The sequence below is a fragment of the Manis pentadactyla genome, chromosome 10 (genome assembly GCF_030020395.1).
Source record: "Manis pentadactyla isolate mManPen7 chromosome 10, mManPen7.hap1, whole genome shotgun sequence".
NCBI classification, from domain to species: domain Eukaryota; kingdom Metazoa; phylum Chordata; class Mammalia; order Pholidota; family Manidae; genus Manis; species Manis pentadactyla.
Genome location: NC_080028.1, coordinates 33,307,964 through 33,322,343, shown reverse-complemented (window position 1 = coordinate 33,322,343; position 14,380 = coordinate 33,307,964). Strand labels below are relative to the sequence as shown.

General features: G+C 41.2%; 1 protein-coding gene across 4 annotated transcripts in view; it reads right to left on the bottom strand.

Moving 5' to 3' along the window:
* The window catches only part of DIP2B (disco interacting protein 2 homolog B), a 251,391-nt gene that overhangs the window by 5,045 nt on the left and 231,966 nt on the right, over nucleotides 1-14,380 (bottom strand). For 3 of the 4 annotated variants that reach the window (XM_036890477.2, XM_036890488.2, XM_036890498.2), the window contains 5 exons: nucleotides 13,671-13,732; nucleotides 12,468-12,525; nucleotides 3,977-4,051; nucleotides 2,606-2,783; nucleotides 639-762 (listed from right to left, as the gene is read on the bottom strand). In XM_036890477.2, the coding sequence (XP_036746372.1) occupies nucleotides 639-762; nucleotides 2,606-2,783; nucleotides 3,977-4,051; nucleotides 12,468-12,525; nucleotides 13,671-13,732 (497 nt within the window). Of the gene's footprint in view, nucleotides 1-638; nucleotides 763-2,605; nucleotides 2,784-3,976; nucleotides 4,052-12,467; nucleotides 12,526-13,670; nucleotides 13,733-13,758; nucleotides 14,010-14,380 lie in introns of those variants that run through there. The other variant, XM_057486564.1, reaches the window with a different exon arrangement.

The following is a 14,380-nucleotide window of genomic DNA, read 5'->3' as shown; positions in this document are numbered from 1 at the left end:
GAACAACACACTGACTTAAATATGCAGAAAAGAAACTGGATGGATTCTGTGTTGTCAAGAATCCAGAATGAAAGTCAATAGGTAAAAACTATAGAGTTTTAGTTTTAAGGAATTTTTAGTCAATGTGATGCTGGATGATCCTTTACTGGTGGTGATGTAGGGAGATTTCCTGCAATGAGAGGGAAATCAGAGAGAGAATAATGATCCTTTTCATCTGCTTACCACCAGACAGTCTGTGAAGCACATTCTCATCTGATCCTTCCGATCATCAGGAAGCAGCACAGAAAGTGTGTCCCAGATGAGGAAAGCAGCCTGACGGGGAAGTTGGCTCTTCTGACCTTGAAGTCATGGTTCTTCCCACCATGGGACACTGACTCTCTAGTGGCAGCTCATCTCTTATGTCCCTTCCAATGATATGAGTCTATCATTAAAAGGGACTCAGCACCACAGTGGATCCATGGAGCCTTTCTTAGCATCTCCAAGGCCTCACCTGCCGCCAAGACTTCATCCCTTTATTCTTACTCTCCTTAGAGTTCTACATCTGTAGGTGGCATTTGGTATAGATGGCTGACTACTTATATCAGTTTTAACTGATACTACAGCGGAGGTGGAAAACGTATTCTGAGCAGGGAATTTACCATTCAGCAATGCTCCTGTGGATCCGAGACACTGAGGTCTCGATATCGATCGGGTGGTATCGTAATCCTCGCAGCTCCAATGTTTCGTCCAGTGCTCCCACCACATATAATGCATCATGCCGTTCTGACAGAGAGAGAGAAATGTGGCTCATAAGACATGCTGAGTGCAATCAGTGTTTACAATCCAGTTTGTGTGGCTGCTGTGAAGATTAAATGAGATAATCCATGTAGGGAAGTCAATATGAGGCTTGATACATTATAAATGCTAAAAAAAAATTAGCTTTGATTATTACTACTACTATGTCCCAGGAAATTTTTGTGCCAAGTGCTAGGGGAGACAAAGATACCAAAACATGATTCCTGCTCTGAAGATACTGTCTAGGCACACAGCAGTCACTGCACTGTAACACGCAAGCTCAGTGCAAAGAACGCGCACGAGGTGCGAGGGGAGCAGAGGACACCCCAAGCTCAGCTCAGGGGTCAGAGAGGAAAAGCTGAAGACAGACTGAGCTTTTCAGGATAAACAGGAATTAGCCAGATGATGGCTGGGGGAGGGGAGGAGAGAGGAAAGGATTTGAGACAGAGAAGAAATGAACATGTGTTACTATTTCTAGACATCTTCAAGGAATCCAGACATAAGGAGGAGGATTATAGAATATGGATGAACTAGTCCTGGTTATTATTAATAGGCTTGTCATTCAGCTAGAACAAGGCAGAAATCATTTCTTTTAAAGATTTTATGGACACACTGCATATACAAGGTTATATGGTTTCTGTCCATACAGATATTACATTTTGAGGAGAGAGGTCTACTGAATGCACTATTTTCAGGGAAAGGTAGATTGCTGAAAAATTTAGTAAAACAAGTGCTAAAAGCTGTTGAAGAGAGAGGGATGAAGAGGTCTGGCAGAGTTCCATCATATAAGAAGAGCTCATTAAGATTAAAATAACAAAAATGAACACAGTAGTTAATTAGTTGAGAGCACTTTCTTTGTGCCAAGGCACTGTTCTAGGCACCTCAATGCATCATGTCGTTTAATCTCACATCATTTCCACAAGGCAGAAAACATTAGCACCCCCATCTTCCAAGTAGGAAACTGAGAGGCTCAGTGACTGCTCAAGGTCACAGAGCCAGTGGCAGAGGTAGGCCTTGAAACCAGGGCACCTGGCAAGAGATGCCTCCCTCTTCTCCAGTATGTTATCTGCTTCCCCAGGAAATATGGAGAAATTATGGATGCTAGTCAGTATACAGCAGATGCAAGGAACTAAGGAGAAATGACTTGGTTCAATTCAAGAGTCTAAAGTCCAGTGAGTTATCAGTTCTTAAAATACATGACACAGTTATTGTTGAGCTACTAAATGGCTATTAATGCCATCAGGGAGGAAGGCTGAAGGCACTAGCAGTGAAGCCTTGACAACCAATGGACAGAGGATGACTGGGGCACTGCTTCGACTACAGCCTTCCCAAGTAGTCTTGTATCCATCGTGAGATGCCATAGGGATAGGGTGCTTCAGCAAGGTAGTTCCTCTGCACGGATTCCCCGCTCAGGGATCAGGGCTGTTCTCCTGCTCCCAGAATAGTATGCAGGAGTCTAAGAGCTAGATGAAATACCCATCCCAGGAGGTTGTTCAGCGGCCAGAGTCAGCCCCCTAGGGGCTGAGGGTCTTTGCTCTGCCAGGGGCAGCTGCCCACCATCAGGCACATTTTCATGATGGCCTGGCCATGCTGACCCACAGGTCAGGAGGGATGGGATGTTCATGGGTTTCTGGGTGCTTACTTCCTAGGTGCTCTCGATGGGGCAGTCTGATTTCAAATGAATATAAATCCACATATGTATTCAAGAGTCAAAGAAGAGAGTAATTATATCCACACATGCCACGACCCAAAGGCAGGTGGAGAAAGGTCAGGCATGCTATTGGATGAAATGCAAAGCAGAATGAAGGGGAAGAGTTGGAATGGATGATACCTCCAGTGGCCGCTGTAAGTTCAGTCCGGCGGACAAAACCAAGGTATCCTGTCCGAGCCCAGAGTGTCTGAGCTGCATCCCCAAAGCTGAGGCGAGTGTTGAAATGATCAGCTTGAAGCGTCTCGCTATCGTAGATGGTGTAATAGCCACTGGCTGTATGGGGACTGTTCACCCAAATCTACGACAAGAAAAGGGCACTGGTCACATTTCACCCGGAACATATAACTTTATCAATTCAATTCTCTAGGGACAGATTTTGGTTTTTTAATCTCATTTTTATATTAATAACAAGGGCAGCTAATATTCTTCAAGTGTTCATTGTGTGTTGGACAGTAGGTAAGTACTTTATGTGCTGTATCGCTATCAATCCTGACATAGGTGACAAAACAACATAGTTTACACTACTGTTATTCACAACTTACAGATGAAACAACAGTTACATAACTAGCCTATGATGCATAAACCAGAAGGCTCACGCCCAAGCCTGTGTGGCTACAGAGGCCATGTTTATAACCACGAGCCTACACTGCCTTCTGGATCATTTCTCAGCCTCGTCCAGAGTTCCACAAATGCATCCAGGGATCATTTCTGTGTTTCTGAAACTAAGGTATAATGTCCTCAGGAAAACACTACAGGGTATTTGAATTTACAGTGTAAACACAGCAGTAGCTAACAATGGAAGTACCACTAGTATTTATAACTTATTACATGACAGGTCCTGTTGCATGTGCATTATAGATACAGGTATTAATACATTTAATTGGCACACAGTTCTACTAGGTAGGCGGGGTAGGTCCAGTTATTATTTGTGGATGATAAAATTGAGGCCCAGAGAGGTTATGTAACTTGCCCAGTACTGAGAAGCTGGTAACTCACACAGCCCAGGTCACCCAGCTCCTGCACCTACCACATTCCTCCCAGTAAGCTATGGGATGGAAACATCAGTGTCCCTCAGAGATTTGGAGGAAGAAAGAATAAGGTTGCGTAAATACTTTTATACTAATACCAAATGGATAACTTTTGGAAAAGAATGTAAAATTTGCATGAATTTTTTAAGATGTAATATTCATGGCTCCTTTCAGTCTCACTCCTAATAGATGGGAGAGGCAGGATATGCCCATTTTTCTTCTCAGTTAAGGGAACAAAGCTGGGACTAGTTCTAGTTTGGGTGCCTAAATCTTCTCTCTATCCTGGTCTCTCCCCCTTCTGTCCATTTCAGTCTTGTGCCTTACAGAGAAAGATTAAAACTCTTTAAGAGATGAAAATTCACAATGGGGGGAAGCTAATTCCACAGTTTTGCTGACCTCTAGAATGCAATCCCTAAAGTTTCTCACTGCTGACTCTGCAGAGAAAGACTCAAATTATACATACCTCTCCAAGATGAGAGTCTCCAACAGGCCCTTTAGTCTCAGGATTAACAATAACCACTTTCACTCCAGGTAAAATCTAAGAATCAAAGGGAAAACACAAAGACAGGGTTCAATTAAATCTAATGACCTTTAGGAAATGCAGTTATTGTTCCCTTGTCCCTTACTGAGGTGAGGGAGTGCACAGATGCCAGAGCTAATAACTAGGATGGCGTTTACCGGATCATCCTCAGTGGAGACCAAAGGCATAAGATTCATCCACAAAATAAACCAGGGAGTCAACCAGCTTAACTTCTCTGTAAAGGGATGAGAAACTGCATACAGAACCATAACAGAATGTTGAATAAGCTAACCATGTAACTGCCCCTTTCCATGATCTATCTTGTTCACTGGAGAGATGGCAGCAGGGAGGGATGCCTGAGACTCTGCTCCAGTCCCCAGTGATTGCTAGGGTTAGAGGAGCCAGAAGAGTAAGGGGACAGTGGCAGCTCTGCAGGGAAAGGAAAGATGCCAATGTCTCCGAAGACATAACATGCCCAGAAACTCCTCAGGGGGGAGAGGAAGAATGGGCCAGCTGAGAGAATGGCTCAGGGCCTCTCTGGGTATCTGTGCCCTGCCCTTAAACCTCCCTTTTCCTCTTGGGTTTCCAGAGTGTTCGGTTAGTTGAGAAACCCTACAAAGAGTATCTGGGCTTGTATATCTAAAACTCAAGGAAGTAAGAGAAAAGACCATTCCCACTAGTCTGGGTCCTGAGAAGCCCTAATTGCCAGCTGAGGAAGGTGGAGATCTGACAAGATGGTAAGAAGATGTGCCCAACTCCATGTCAGAGTTTAAACTGGAGAGTGAAACTGCAGTGAGCTCCCCATGGGGTTGGTCCCTCCTGAACAGGTTAGGCAGGATTCTTTATTTCCTTCCTCCATCTTTCAGAATTACTAGAAGGGATTCTCAGACATCATCACTATTTCTTCAGAAGGATGAGAAACTTGATGGTATATGCTAATGTTCTATCAACCTTAGGAAACTGTTCAAAACTGCTAGAGGGGGATTCAATTAGATGGTGGCAGGAGAAATGAGGCAGGAACATCCTCCCAAAACCACATATACCATGAAAATGCAGCAAATACAACTAATTCTGAAAGAGCAATTGGAAGAAGACTGCAACAGATGGCCTACATCTGGGGAAGAGAAGACCGTATGGAAAAGGGTAAAGTAGCAAAGTCATGATCCAGTGGGACCCAAGTCCTCCCCCAACCCCAGCTCACCAGTGGGAAGAAGAGAAATGGAGAAGGGAGTGAATAGAAGCCCAGGACTGCTAAAGACCCACCCCTGGAGATCTACTCCAGGAGCACGAACCCACATTACATGGTGCTCTGGAGATTAGAGAAGTTGGAAAGCAAAGAGAAGCAGAATTCTCAGAGGGACTGAGATTCCAGCCACCTGTGGAGAACAGGTACCCATAACTGGCTGCTCTGGGACAAAAGAAAGGCAGGGATTTTGAAGACTTCCCAACAGTGAGAGGGCTGCTAAAGGGGCAAGGATTGCACAGAGCTTGCTGCTCAGGAGAAAGGGCACGTAGACAAAATTGTTCCAACACACTAAGCCCAAAAGCTTGGGAACTTTCAGGAGCTTCAGGCACTCAATCCCTCTGGCTGGTGACATGTGCTGAGGCTCCCCACTGTGATATGCAGCCTGCTGCACCTTCATCCCAGCTGGCAACAGTTCACAAACCTGTTGCCCCCGCCACTGTGCCAGGCAAGCCAGAGGGCAGCCCCGCCTACAGCAGCTACAAGAGTGTAGCATAAAGGCTCCTCCCAGCGTGCTTGGCCCATTGGCCTGGTAGTGGAGGCAGGCACTGTGGCCGGGAAGCAGGACAGAGCTCTTTCCTCCAGGCAGGCCCTGGTGCCATGGGCCTGTGACACCCGCCATGGCTCCAGAGGCTGGGCAGCTCCAGACAGTAGAGCTTCTGGGCACTAGAGGGCACCGCGGACACAAAGTTGTTATTCCATAGTAATCACTGGAAATATGAAATGGCAAAAGAACCTGGTACGAACTAAAATCCCTCAAACACCAGAAAGAGAGCAAAGTGAAACTGAAGTCACCAATCTTCCTGATAAAGATTTCAAAATAAAAATCATAAATATGCTCATGGAGCTACAGAAAAATACTCAAGACCTCAGGAAGGGCGTCAAGAAAGAGATAGAAACTTTGAAAAATACAATATATGATATGAAACAATTGAGGGATTTAAAAGCAGATTAGATGAAGTAGAGGAGACAGTAAATTAAACAGAAACTAGAGAACAGAAATATAAAGAAGCTGAGGCACAGAGAGATAAAAGGATCTCTAAGAATGAAAGAATATTAAGAGAACTGTGTGCGCAATCCAAATGGAAAAATATTCACATTATAGGGGTAGGAGAAGAAGAGAGAGAAAAAGGGATAGAAAGCCTCTTTGAGGAAATAATTGCTGAAAACTTCCCCAATCTGGAGAAAGAAATATACTCTCAGGCCGTAGAGGTGCACAGATCTCCTAACACAAGGGACCCAAGGAAGACAACACCAAGACACATAGTAATTAAAATGGCAAAGATTAAGGACAAGCACAGAGTATTAAAAGCAGCCAGAGAAAGAAAAAAGATCACACACAAAGGAAAACCCATCAGGCTATCATCAGACTTCTCAGCAGAAACCTTACAGGTCAGAAGGGAGTGGCATGATATATTTAATGCAATGAAACAGAAGGGCCTTAAATCAAGAATACTCTACCTGGCAAGATTATCATGTAAATCTGAAGGAAGGATTAAACAATTTCCAGTTAAGCAAAAGTTGAGGGAATTTACCTCCCACAAATTGTCTCTACAGTGTATTCTGGAGGGAGTGCTCTAGATGGAAGTGCTCCTAAGGCTAGAAGAGAAATAAAACCATAGTAAAGGAAGCAAACCAATTAATTACTAAGCAGATGCAAAATCAAATCAACTATCCCCAAAGTCAGTCAAGGGATAGACAAAGAATACAGAATATGACACCTAATATATAAACAGAGGAGGAGGAAGAAAAAGATGGGAGGGAAAAAAAAGAACCTTTAGATTGTATTTGAAATAAAGTAATAAGCAATTTAAGAAAGATTGTTAGATAATAAGGAAGCTGCCCTTGCACTTTTGGTAACCACAAATATAAAGCCTGCAATGGCAATAAGTACATATCTATTGATAATCACTCTAAATGTAAATGGTCTGAATGTACCAATTAAAAGACACAGAGTCACTGAATGGATAAAAAACAAGACCCATCTATATACTGCCTACAAGAGACTTCAAATCCAAAGACATACACAGACTAAAAGTGAAGGGATGGAAAAAACTATTTCATGCAACTAATAGGGAGAAAAAAGCAGGAGTTGCAGTCCTTCTATCAGACAAAATAGACTTCAAAACAAAGTAACAAGAGACAAAGGACATTACATAATGATAAAGGGGTCAGTCCAACAAGAGAATATAACCATTCTAAATATCTATGCAACCAACATAGAGGCATCTACATACATGAACAAATACTAACAGAATTAAAGGGGGAAATAGAATGCAATGCATTCATTTTAGGAGACTTCAACACACCACTCACTCCAAAGGACAGATCAACCAGACAGTTAATAAGGAGATAGAGGCACTGAACAACACATTAGAACAGATGGACCTGACAGACATCTACAGAACACTCCACCCAAAAGCAGCAAGATACACATTCTTCTCAAGTGCACATGGAACATTTTCCAGAATAGATCACATACTAGGACACAAAAATAGCCTCAGTAAATTCAGTAGGATTGAAATTGTACCAACCAGCTTCTCAAACCACAAAGATATGAAACTAGGAATAAATTATGCAAAGATGGAGGCTTAACAACATGCTCCTAAATAATCAATGGATCAATGAGCAAATAAAAACAGAAATCAAGTAATATATGGAAACAAATGAAAACAACTCAACACCCCGAAACCTGTGGGATGCAGTGAAGGTAGTTCTAAGAGGAAAGAATACAGCAATTCAAGTCTCTTCAAAGAAGGAAGAACAATCCCAAATGAACGGTCTGAATTCACAATTAATGAAACTGGAAAAAGAAGAAATGAGGCCCAAAGTCAGTAGAACAAGGGACGTATTAAAGATCAGAGAAGAAATAAATAAAATTGAGAAAAATCATAGAATTAATGAAACCAAGAGAAAATAAACAAAACAGGTAAAACCCTAGCCAGACTTAAAAGAGAATCAGAAATGAGAAAGGAAAAATCCCTACAGACACCACTGAAATACACAGAATTATGAGAATACTATGAACAATTATATGCTAACAAATTTGATAATCTAGAAGAAATGGACAACTTTCTAGAAAAATACAACCTTCCAAGTCTGACCCAGGAAGAAACAGAAATTCTGAATAGACCAATTACCAGTAATGAAATTGAATCGGTAATCAGAAAACTACCCAAGAACAAAACACCCAGACCAGAGGGCTTTACCACCGAAATTTATCATACATTTAGAGAAGACCTAATATTCATCCTCCTCAAAGTTTTCCAAAAAGTAGAAGAGGAGGAAATACTTCCAAATTCATTCTATGAAGCCAGCATCACTCTAATACCAAAACCAGACAAAGACACCACAAAAAGAGAAAATTACACACGAGTATCTCTGATGAACATAGATGGAAAAATACTCAGCAAAATATTAGCAAACCAAATTCAAAAATACATCAAAAAGATCATCCATCATGATCATGATCAAGTGGGATTTATTCCAGGGATGCAAGGATGGTACAATATTAGAAAATCCATCAACATAATACACATCAACAAAAAGGACAAAAATCACATGATCATCTCCACAGATGCTGAAAAAGCATTCGACAAAATTCATCATCCATTCATGATAAAAACTCTCAACAAAATGGACATAGAGAACAAGTACCTCAACATAATAAAGGCCACATATGACAAACCCACAGCCAACATTATACTTAATGGTGAAAAGCTGAAAGCTTTTCCTCTAAGATTGGGAACAAGAGAAGGTTGCCTACTCTCCCCACTTTTTTCAACATAGTACTAGAGGTCCTAGCCATGACAATCAGACAACACAAAGAAATAAAAGGCATCCAGATTGGTAAGAAAGAAGTTAAACTGTCACTGTTTGCAGGTGACATGATGTTGTACATAAAAAGCCCTAAAGAATCCACCCAAAACTACTAGAACTAATAACTAAATTCAGCAAAGTTGCAGGATACAAAATTAATATGCATAAATATGTGACATTCCTATATACTAAAGATGAACTAGCAGAAAGAGAAATCAGGAAAACAATTCCATTCACAATTGCATCAAAAAGAATAAAATACCTAGGAATAAACTTAACCAAGGAGGTGAAAGACCTATACCCTGAAAACTAGAAGACACACATCAGAGAAATTAAAGAAGACACCAATAAAGGGAAACACATCCTGTGCTCATGGATAGGAATGATTAATATTGTTAAAATGGCCATCTTGCCTAAAGCAGTCTACAGATTCAATGCAATCCCTATCAAAATACCAACAGCATTTTTCAGTGAACTAGAACAAATAATCCCAAAGTTCATATGGAACCATAAAGACCCTGAAGAGCCAAAGCAATCTTGAGAAGGAAGAGTAAAGCAGAGGGATTATGCTCCTCAACTTCAAGCTCTACTACAAAGCCATAGTAATCAAAACAATTTGTACTGGCACAAGAACAGACCCATAGATCAATGGAACAGAATAGAGAGCCCTGATATAAACCCAAACATATACAGTCAATTAATATATGATAAAGGAGCCACGGATATACAAGGGGGAAACGAGAGCCTCTTCAACAACTGGTGTTGGCAAAACTGGACAGCTACATGTAAGAGAATGACACTGGATTACTGTCTAACTCCATACACAAAAGTAAACTCAAAATGGATCAAAGACCTCAATGTAAGTCATGAAACCATAAAACTCTTAGAAGAAAACATATCCAAAACTCTTGAAATAAACATGAGCAACTTTTTCCTGATCGCATCTCTTCGGGCAAGGGAAACAAAAGCCAAAATGAACAAATGGGACTATATCAATCTAAAAAACTTCTGTACAGCAAAGGACGCCATCAGCAGAACAAAAAGGCATCGTACAATATGGGAGAATATTTTCGTAAGCAACATATTCAACAAGGGGTTAATATCTAAAATATATAAAGAGCTCACATGCATCAACACCCAAAAAGCAAATAACCTAATTAAAAAACAGGCAGAGGATCTTAACAAACACTTCTCCAAAGAAATTCAAGTGGCCAACAGGCACATGAAAAGATGCTCCACATCACTAATTATCAGGGAAATGCAAATTAAAACCACAATGAGATATCACCTCACATTAGTTAGGATGGCCAACATTCAAGAGACAAGGAACAATAAATGCTGGCGGGGATGCAGAGAAAGGGGAACCCTCCTACACGGCTGGTGGTAATGTAAATTAGTTCAATCATTGTGGGAAGCAATATGGAGGTTCCTCAAAAAATTACAAATAGAAATACCATTTGACCCAGGAATTCCACTCCTTGGAATTTACCCAAAGATAACAAGATCTCTGATTTAAAAGAGATGCATCCCTATGTTTATCACAGCACTATTTACAATAGCCAAGATATGGAAGCAACCTAGTGTCCATCAGTAGATGAATAAAGAAGATGTGGTAAATATACACAATGGAATATTGTTTAGCCATAAGAAGAAAAGAAATCCTACCATATACAACAACATGGATGGAGCTAGAGGGTATTAGGCTCAGTGAAATAAGCCAGGCAGAGAAAGAGAAGTACCAGATGATTTCACTCATTGGTGGAGTATAACAACAAAGCAAAACTGAAGGAACAAACAGCAGCAGACTCACAGAATCTAAGAAGGAACTAGTGGTTACCAAAGGAAAGAGGTGGGAGGACAGGTGGGGAAAGAGGGAGAAGGGGGATTAAGAGACATTATGATTGGTACACATGGTGTGTGGGGGCTGTCACATGTGTGGTGCATGTGTAGCACAGAGAAGACAAGTAGTGACTATATAGCATCTTACTAATCTGATGGACAGTGACTGTGGTGGAGTGTGGGGGGACTTGATAATATGGGTGAATGTAGTAACCACAATTTTGCTCATGTGAAACCTTCATAAGATTGTATACCAATGATACCTTAATAAAAAACAAACAAACAGAACTGCTAGAGAGTGAAGATCTGTGAAATGCACCCTCCTCCCCTGCCTCCTCGCTGCCAAATTTGTGTATTGAAACCTAATCCCCATTGTGATGGTATTAGGAACTGGGGCTTTAGAGAGTAATGTGGTCATGAGGGCAGAGCCCCCATTCATGGGAAGAGTGACCTAATAAAAGACAGCCAGAGCTTTCCCTCACCCCTTCTGCCATGTGAGGACACAGAAATAAGATGGCCATCTATGAACCAGAAACCCCTTACCAGAATCTACTGGCACCTTGATCTTGGACTTCCAGCCTCTAAACATTGAGAACTAAGTCTCTGTTGTTTGTAAGCCACCCAGTCTGTGGTATCCTGTTGTAGCAGCCTGAATGGATTACCGCAATTACAAAATCTCTCCTGGAACTTTTTTTGGTGAGCTCTTCCTAACTTCCTGGCACTACAATAACCAGGAGTTCAATTGTGATACCTTTTCCAGGGTTCTTTTTTTTTTTTTAAATCATTTTTTTTTTCAGACTCTGTTATTTTACTGAGGTATAACTGACATGCAGCAGAGGCTTGAAGTAGTTTCTAGTGCACAACAAAGTGATTGGACAATTATATACATCACAAAATGCTCACCATCCTAAGTGTAGGTACCACCTGTCACCATACAGTTATTCCAGTATTACTGCACACCTTATGTTGTACTTTTATTTATTTTATAATTGGAAGTTTATACTCTTTATACCCATCCTTGCCCCCACCCCCATGTCAGCCACCAATTTTGTACATTTTAAAGCCTCATTCTAAGAAATTTTATCCCCATAATCACTCTTGAATATCTTTAATCTCTTCCCCATTTTGACTTCTTTTTCAACTTTAAATATGTGTCTTCCCTGATCTTAAACCACTGCCACCTTACATTTCTCCTTGTAACATTTATAAAGATAAAACTGGCTCTTTGTAACTGTTGCTCATCTCTCCACCTGGAATATAACAAACATTGAATTTACTGGTTGTCAAATAAGCCTAACACTGCTTGTTGGATTAAGAAAAAAAATCTATGGAAATAAAAGTTTCAAATCTAGTATTGTTCTTATCTATGAGCCCATATGAATTTGAATTCGATAAATTGAAATTACTGAATTATCTTTAGATTTCAATTTAGTCTTGGTGTGATTACTAATACATTATATGGCTTAAGTCTTCTTTAAAACAAACTACTTCTCCACACAGACCACCTTCCCCAAGTTTAACAGAAGAAATCACCTTTCCAGACTCTGAGAGGAGCAAGCTCTGCGGGGCACCCCGTTCCACGAGACGGACCCTGCAGAAGAACAGTAGTTACTTTAAGAACGCCTTTTTAAAAATGACTGCACCATGTCTACTACAACTGCACACTGCCTTCCTGAGACCTCTAACTTGGCTCTCCTCCTCAGCTAGAGCAGAGTTTCTCACACTCAGCTGACTGACGCTTTAGGTCAGGGAGTGTTTCGTTACGATTTTTGGGGAAGGGTTGTCCTGTACACTGTAGGGTGTTTGGCAACATCCCAGGCTTCTGTCCACTAGATGTCAGTAGTAACCCCCTTGTTATAACCTGAAGTCTGCAGACATTGTCAGATGCCCTCTGGAGGGCAGAATCGCCCAGGCTGAGAATCACTGCACATGAGATGCTGTAGCTGGGCGGGCTAGTCACCACCCAGGGAGCCCCGGTGACCATGGCTAATGTCAGCAGGACCTGGAAATGGTCCCCGAGCCCGTGGGCCAGTGCTCACCTTGGGACACAGCTGACATTCACCTGTAAGCTGAGGAGGAGGGAGGCTTTTTACCCTTAGGGCTCAGGTAAAGTGTTGTTACAAAAACCCTATTCTGCTTTATTTATCTTGTCTGTCCCATCTTTTATTTTTAAACCCTAGAGGTAATAGTCTATCCATTTTTTTTTAGTGTACAGCTTGATGAATTTTGAGATGTATACACTCTCATGTGGACCACTGCCCGGATCAAGAAGATATCAAATCTTCTCACTGATTTTTTTCCCTCCTTCGCCTATTTCACCCATCCCTCAAACCCCCTCCCCACTGGCAACCACCAGTCTGTTCTCTGTGTTTATGAGCCTACTTCAGTTTTGTTCATTTGCTGACTTGTTTTTTGTTTTTTTAGATTCCACATACAAGTGAAATTGTATGGTATTTGTCTTTGAGAGTCTACCCATTTTGGTTTAATTTACATCAAATGTCACAAAACACTTTTATACAGGTAGGAATTAAGCATTATATCTCAAAATTAAAGAATAGTGCAGTGACTATGAGAATTCAGGCTTTCTTCTTATAAATGTAAACCTTATCAGGTATTAATACTGAAAACACGTTCCTTCCCTCTCCTGGAATGAGGGAGAGAGCTGGCTTTCTTGAGACTCAAACTTTTTATGCTTTGGAACTCTAACACGGAATGAGCATAATAAATCTACTGTACCTGTCATGTCGTAATGACTTCAGATCTACATACACAGTAGTTGGATCAGGCCCTGAGGTTCCCTAAGGAAAAATAAGTCAATACCTTATTTATTTAAAAGTTAAATGAACTGTGTTTCCATTTTTCTTATTTTTGAATCAAGAAATAGACAATTTAGCCATATACACGATAATCCAAACTATTTGGAAAGCTCACTTTCTTCAACCAGATGAGGCAGGGTTGAGGTCAGCACCTGAAAGAAACTCATGGCCTGGCTTTCTTCTCAAGCTTCTTTCTCTTCCTTCCCTAGGGGAGTGTGCCAGAACTGAAAGATTTCCAGGCTGAGGAGGGTCCTCATCCCTGGATTCAAGCAGGGACAAGACAGGCCAGCATCACGGGACTGTGAACACCAGCACTGGCCCAAGGTAACACCAAGAAGCCCATGATAGGGTCCGAGGTTAAAACATCATGATGCTACTTCAAAGTCACTTGAGCACAGTCACAGAAGGCCTGAGAGTACCTGCCCGCACATGCCACCTTCTTGTACTCTCACTCTTGTCCACATCTGCATTTACCTTGTTAGCCTCTACACTACATAAAATCAGACTCAGTTCTTCTCTATTATTTCAGTCTCTTTCTTGTTATTTACCCACCAAGAATAACATGGCAAAGTTGCCATCTGGCTAGAGAAAAGAATGTAGCCTCATTTGTAATTTGTTTAAAAATATATA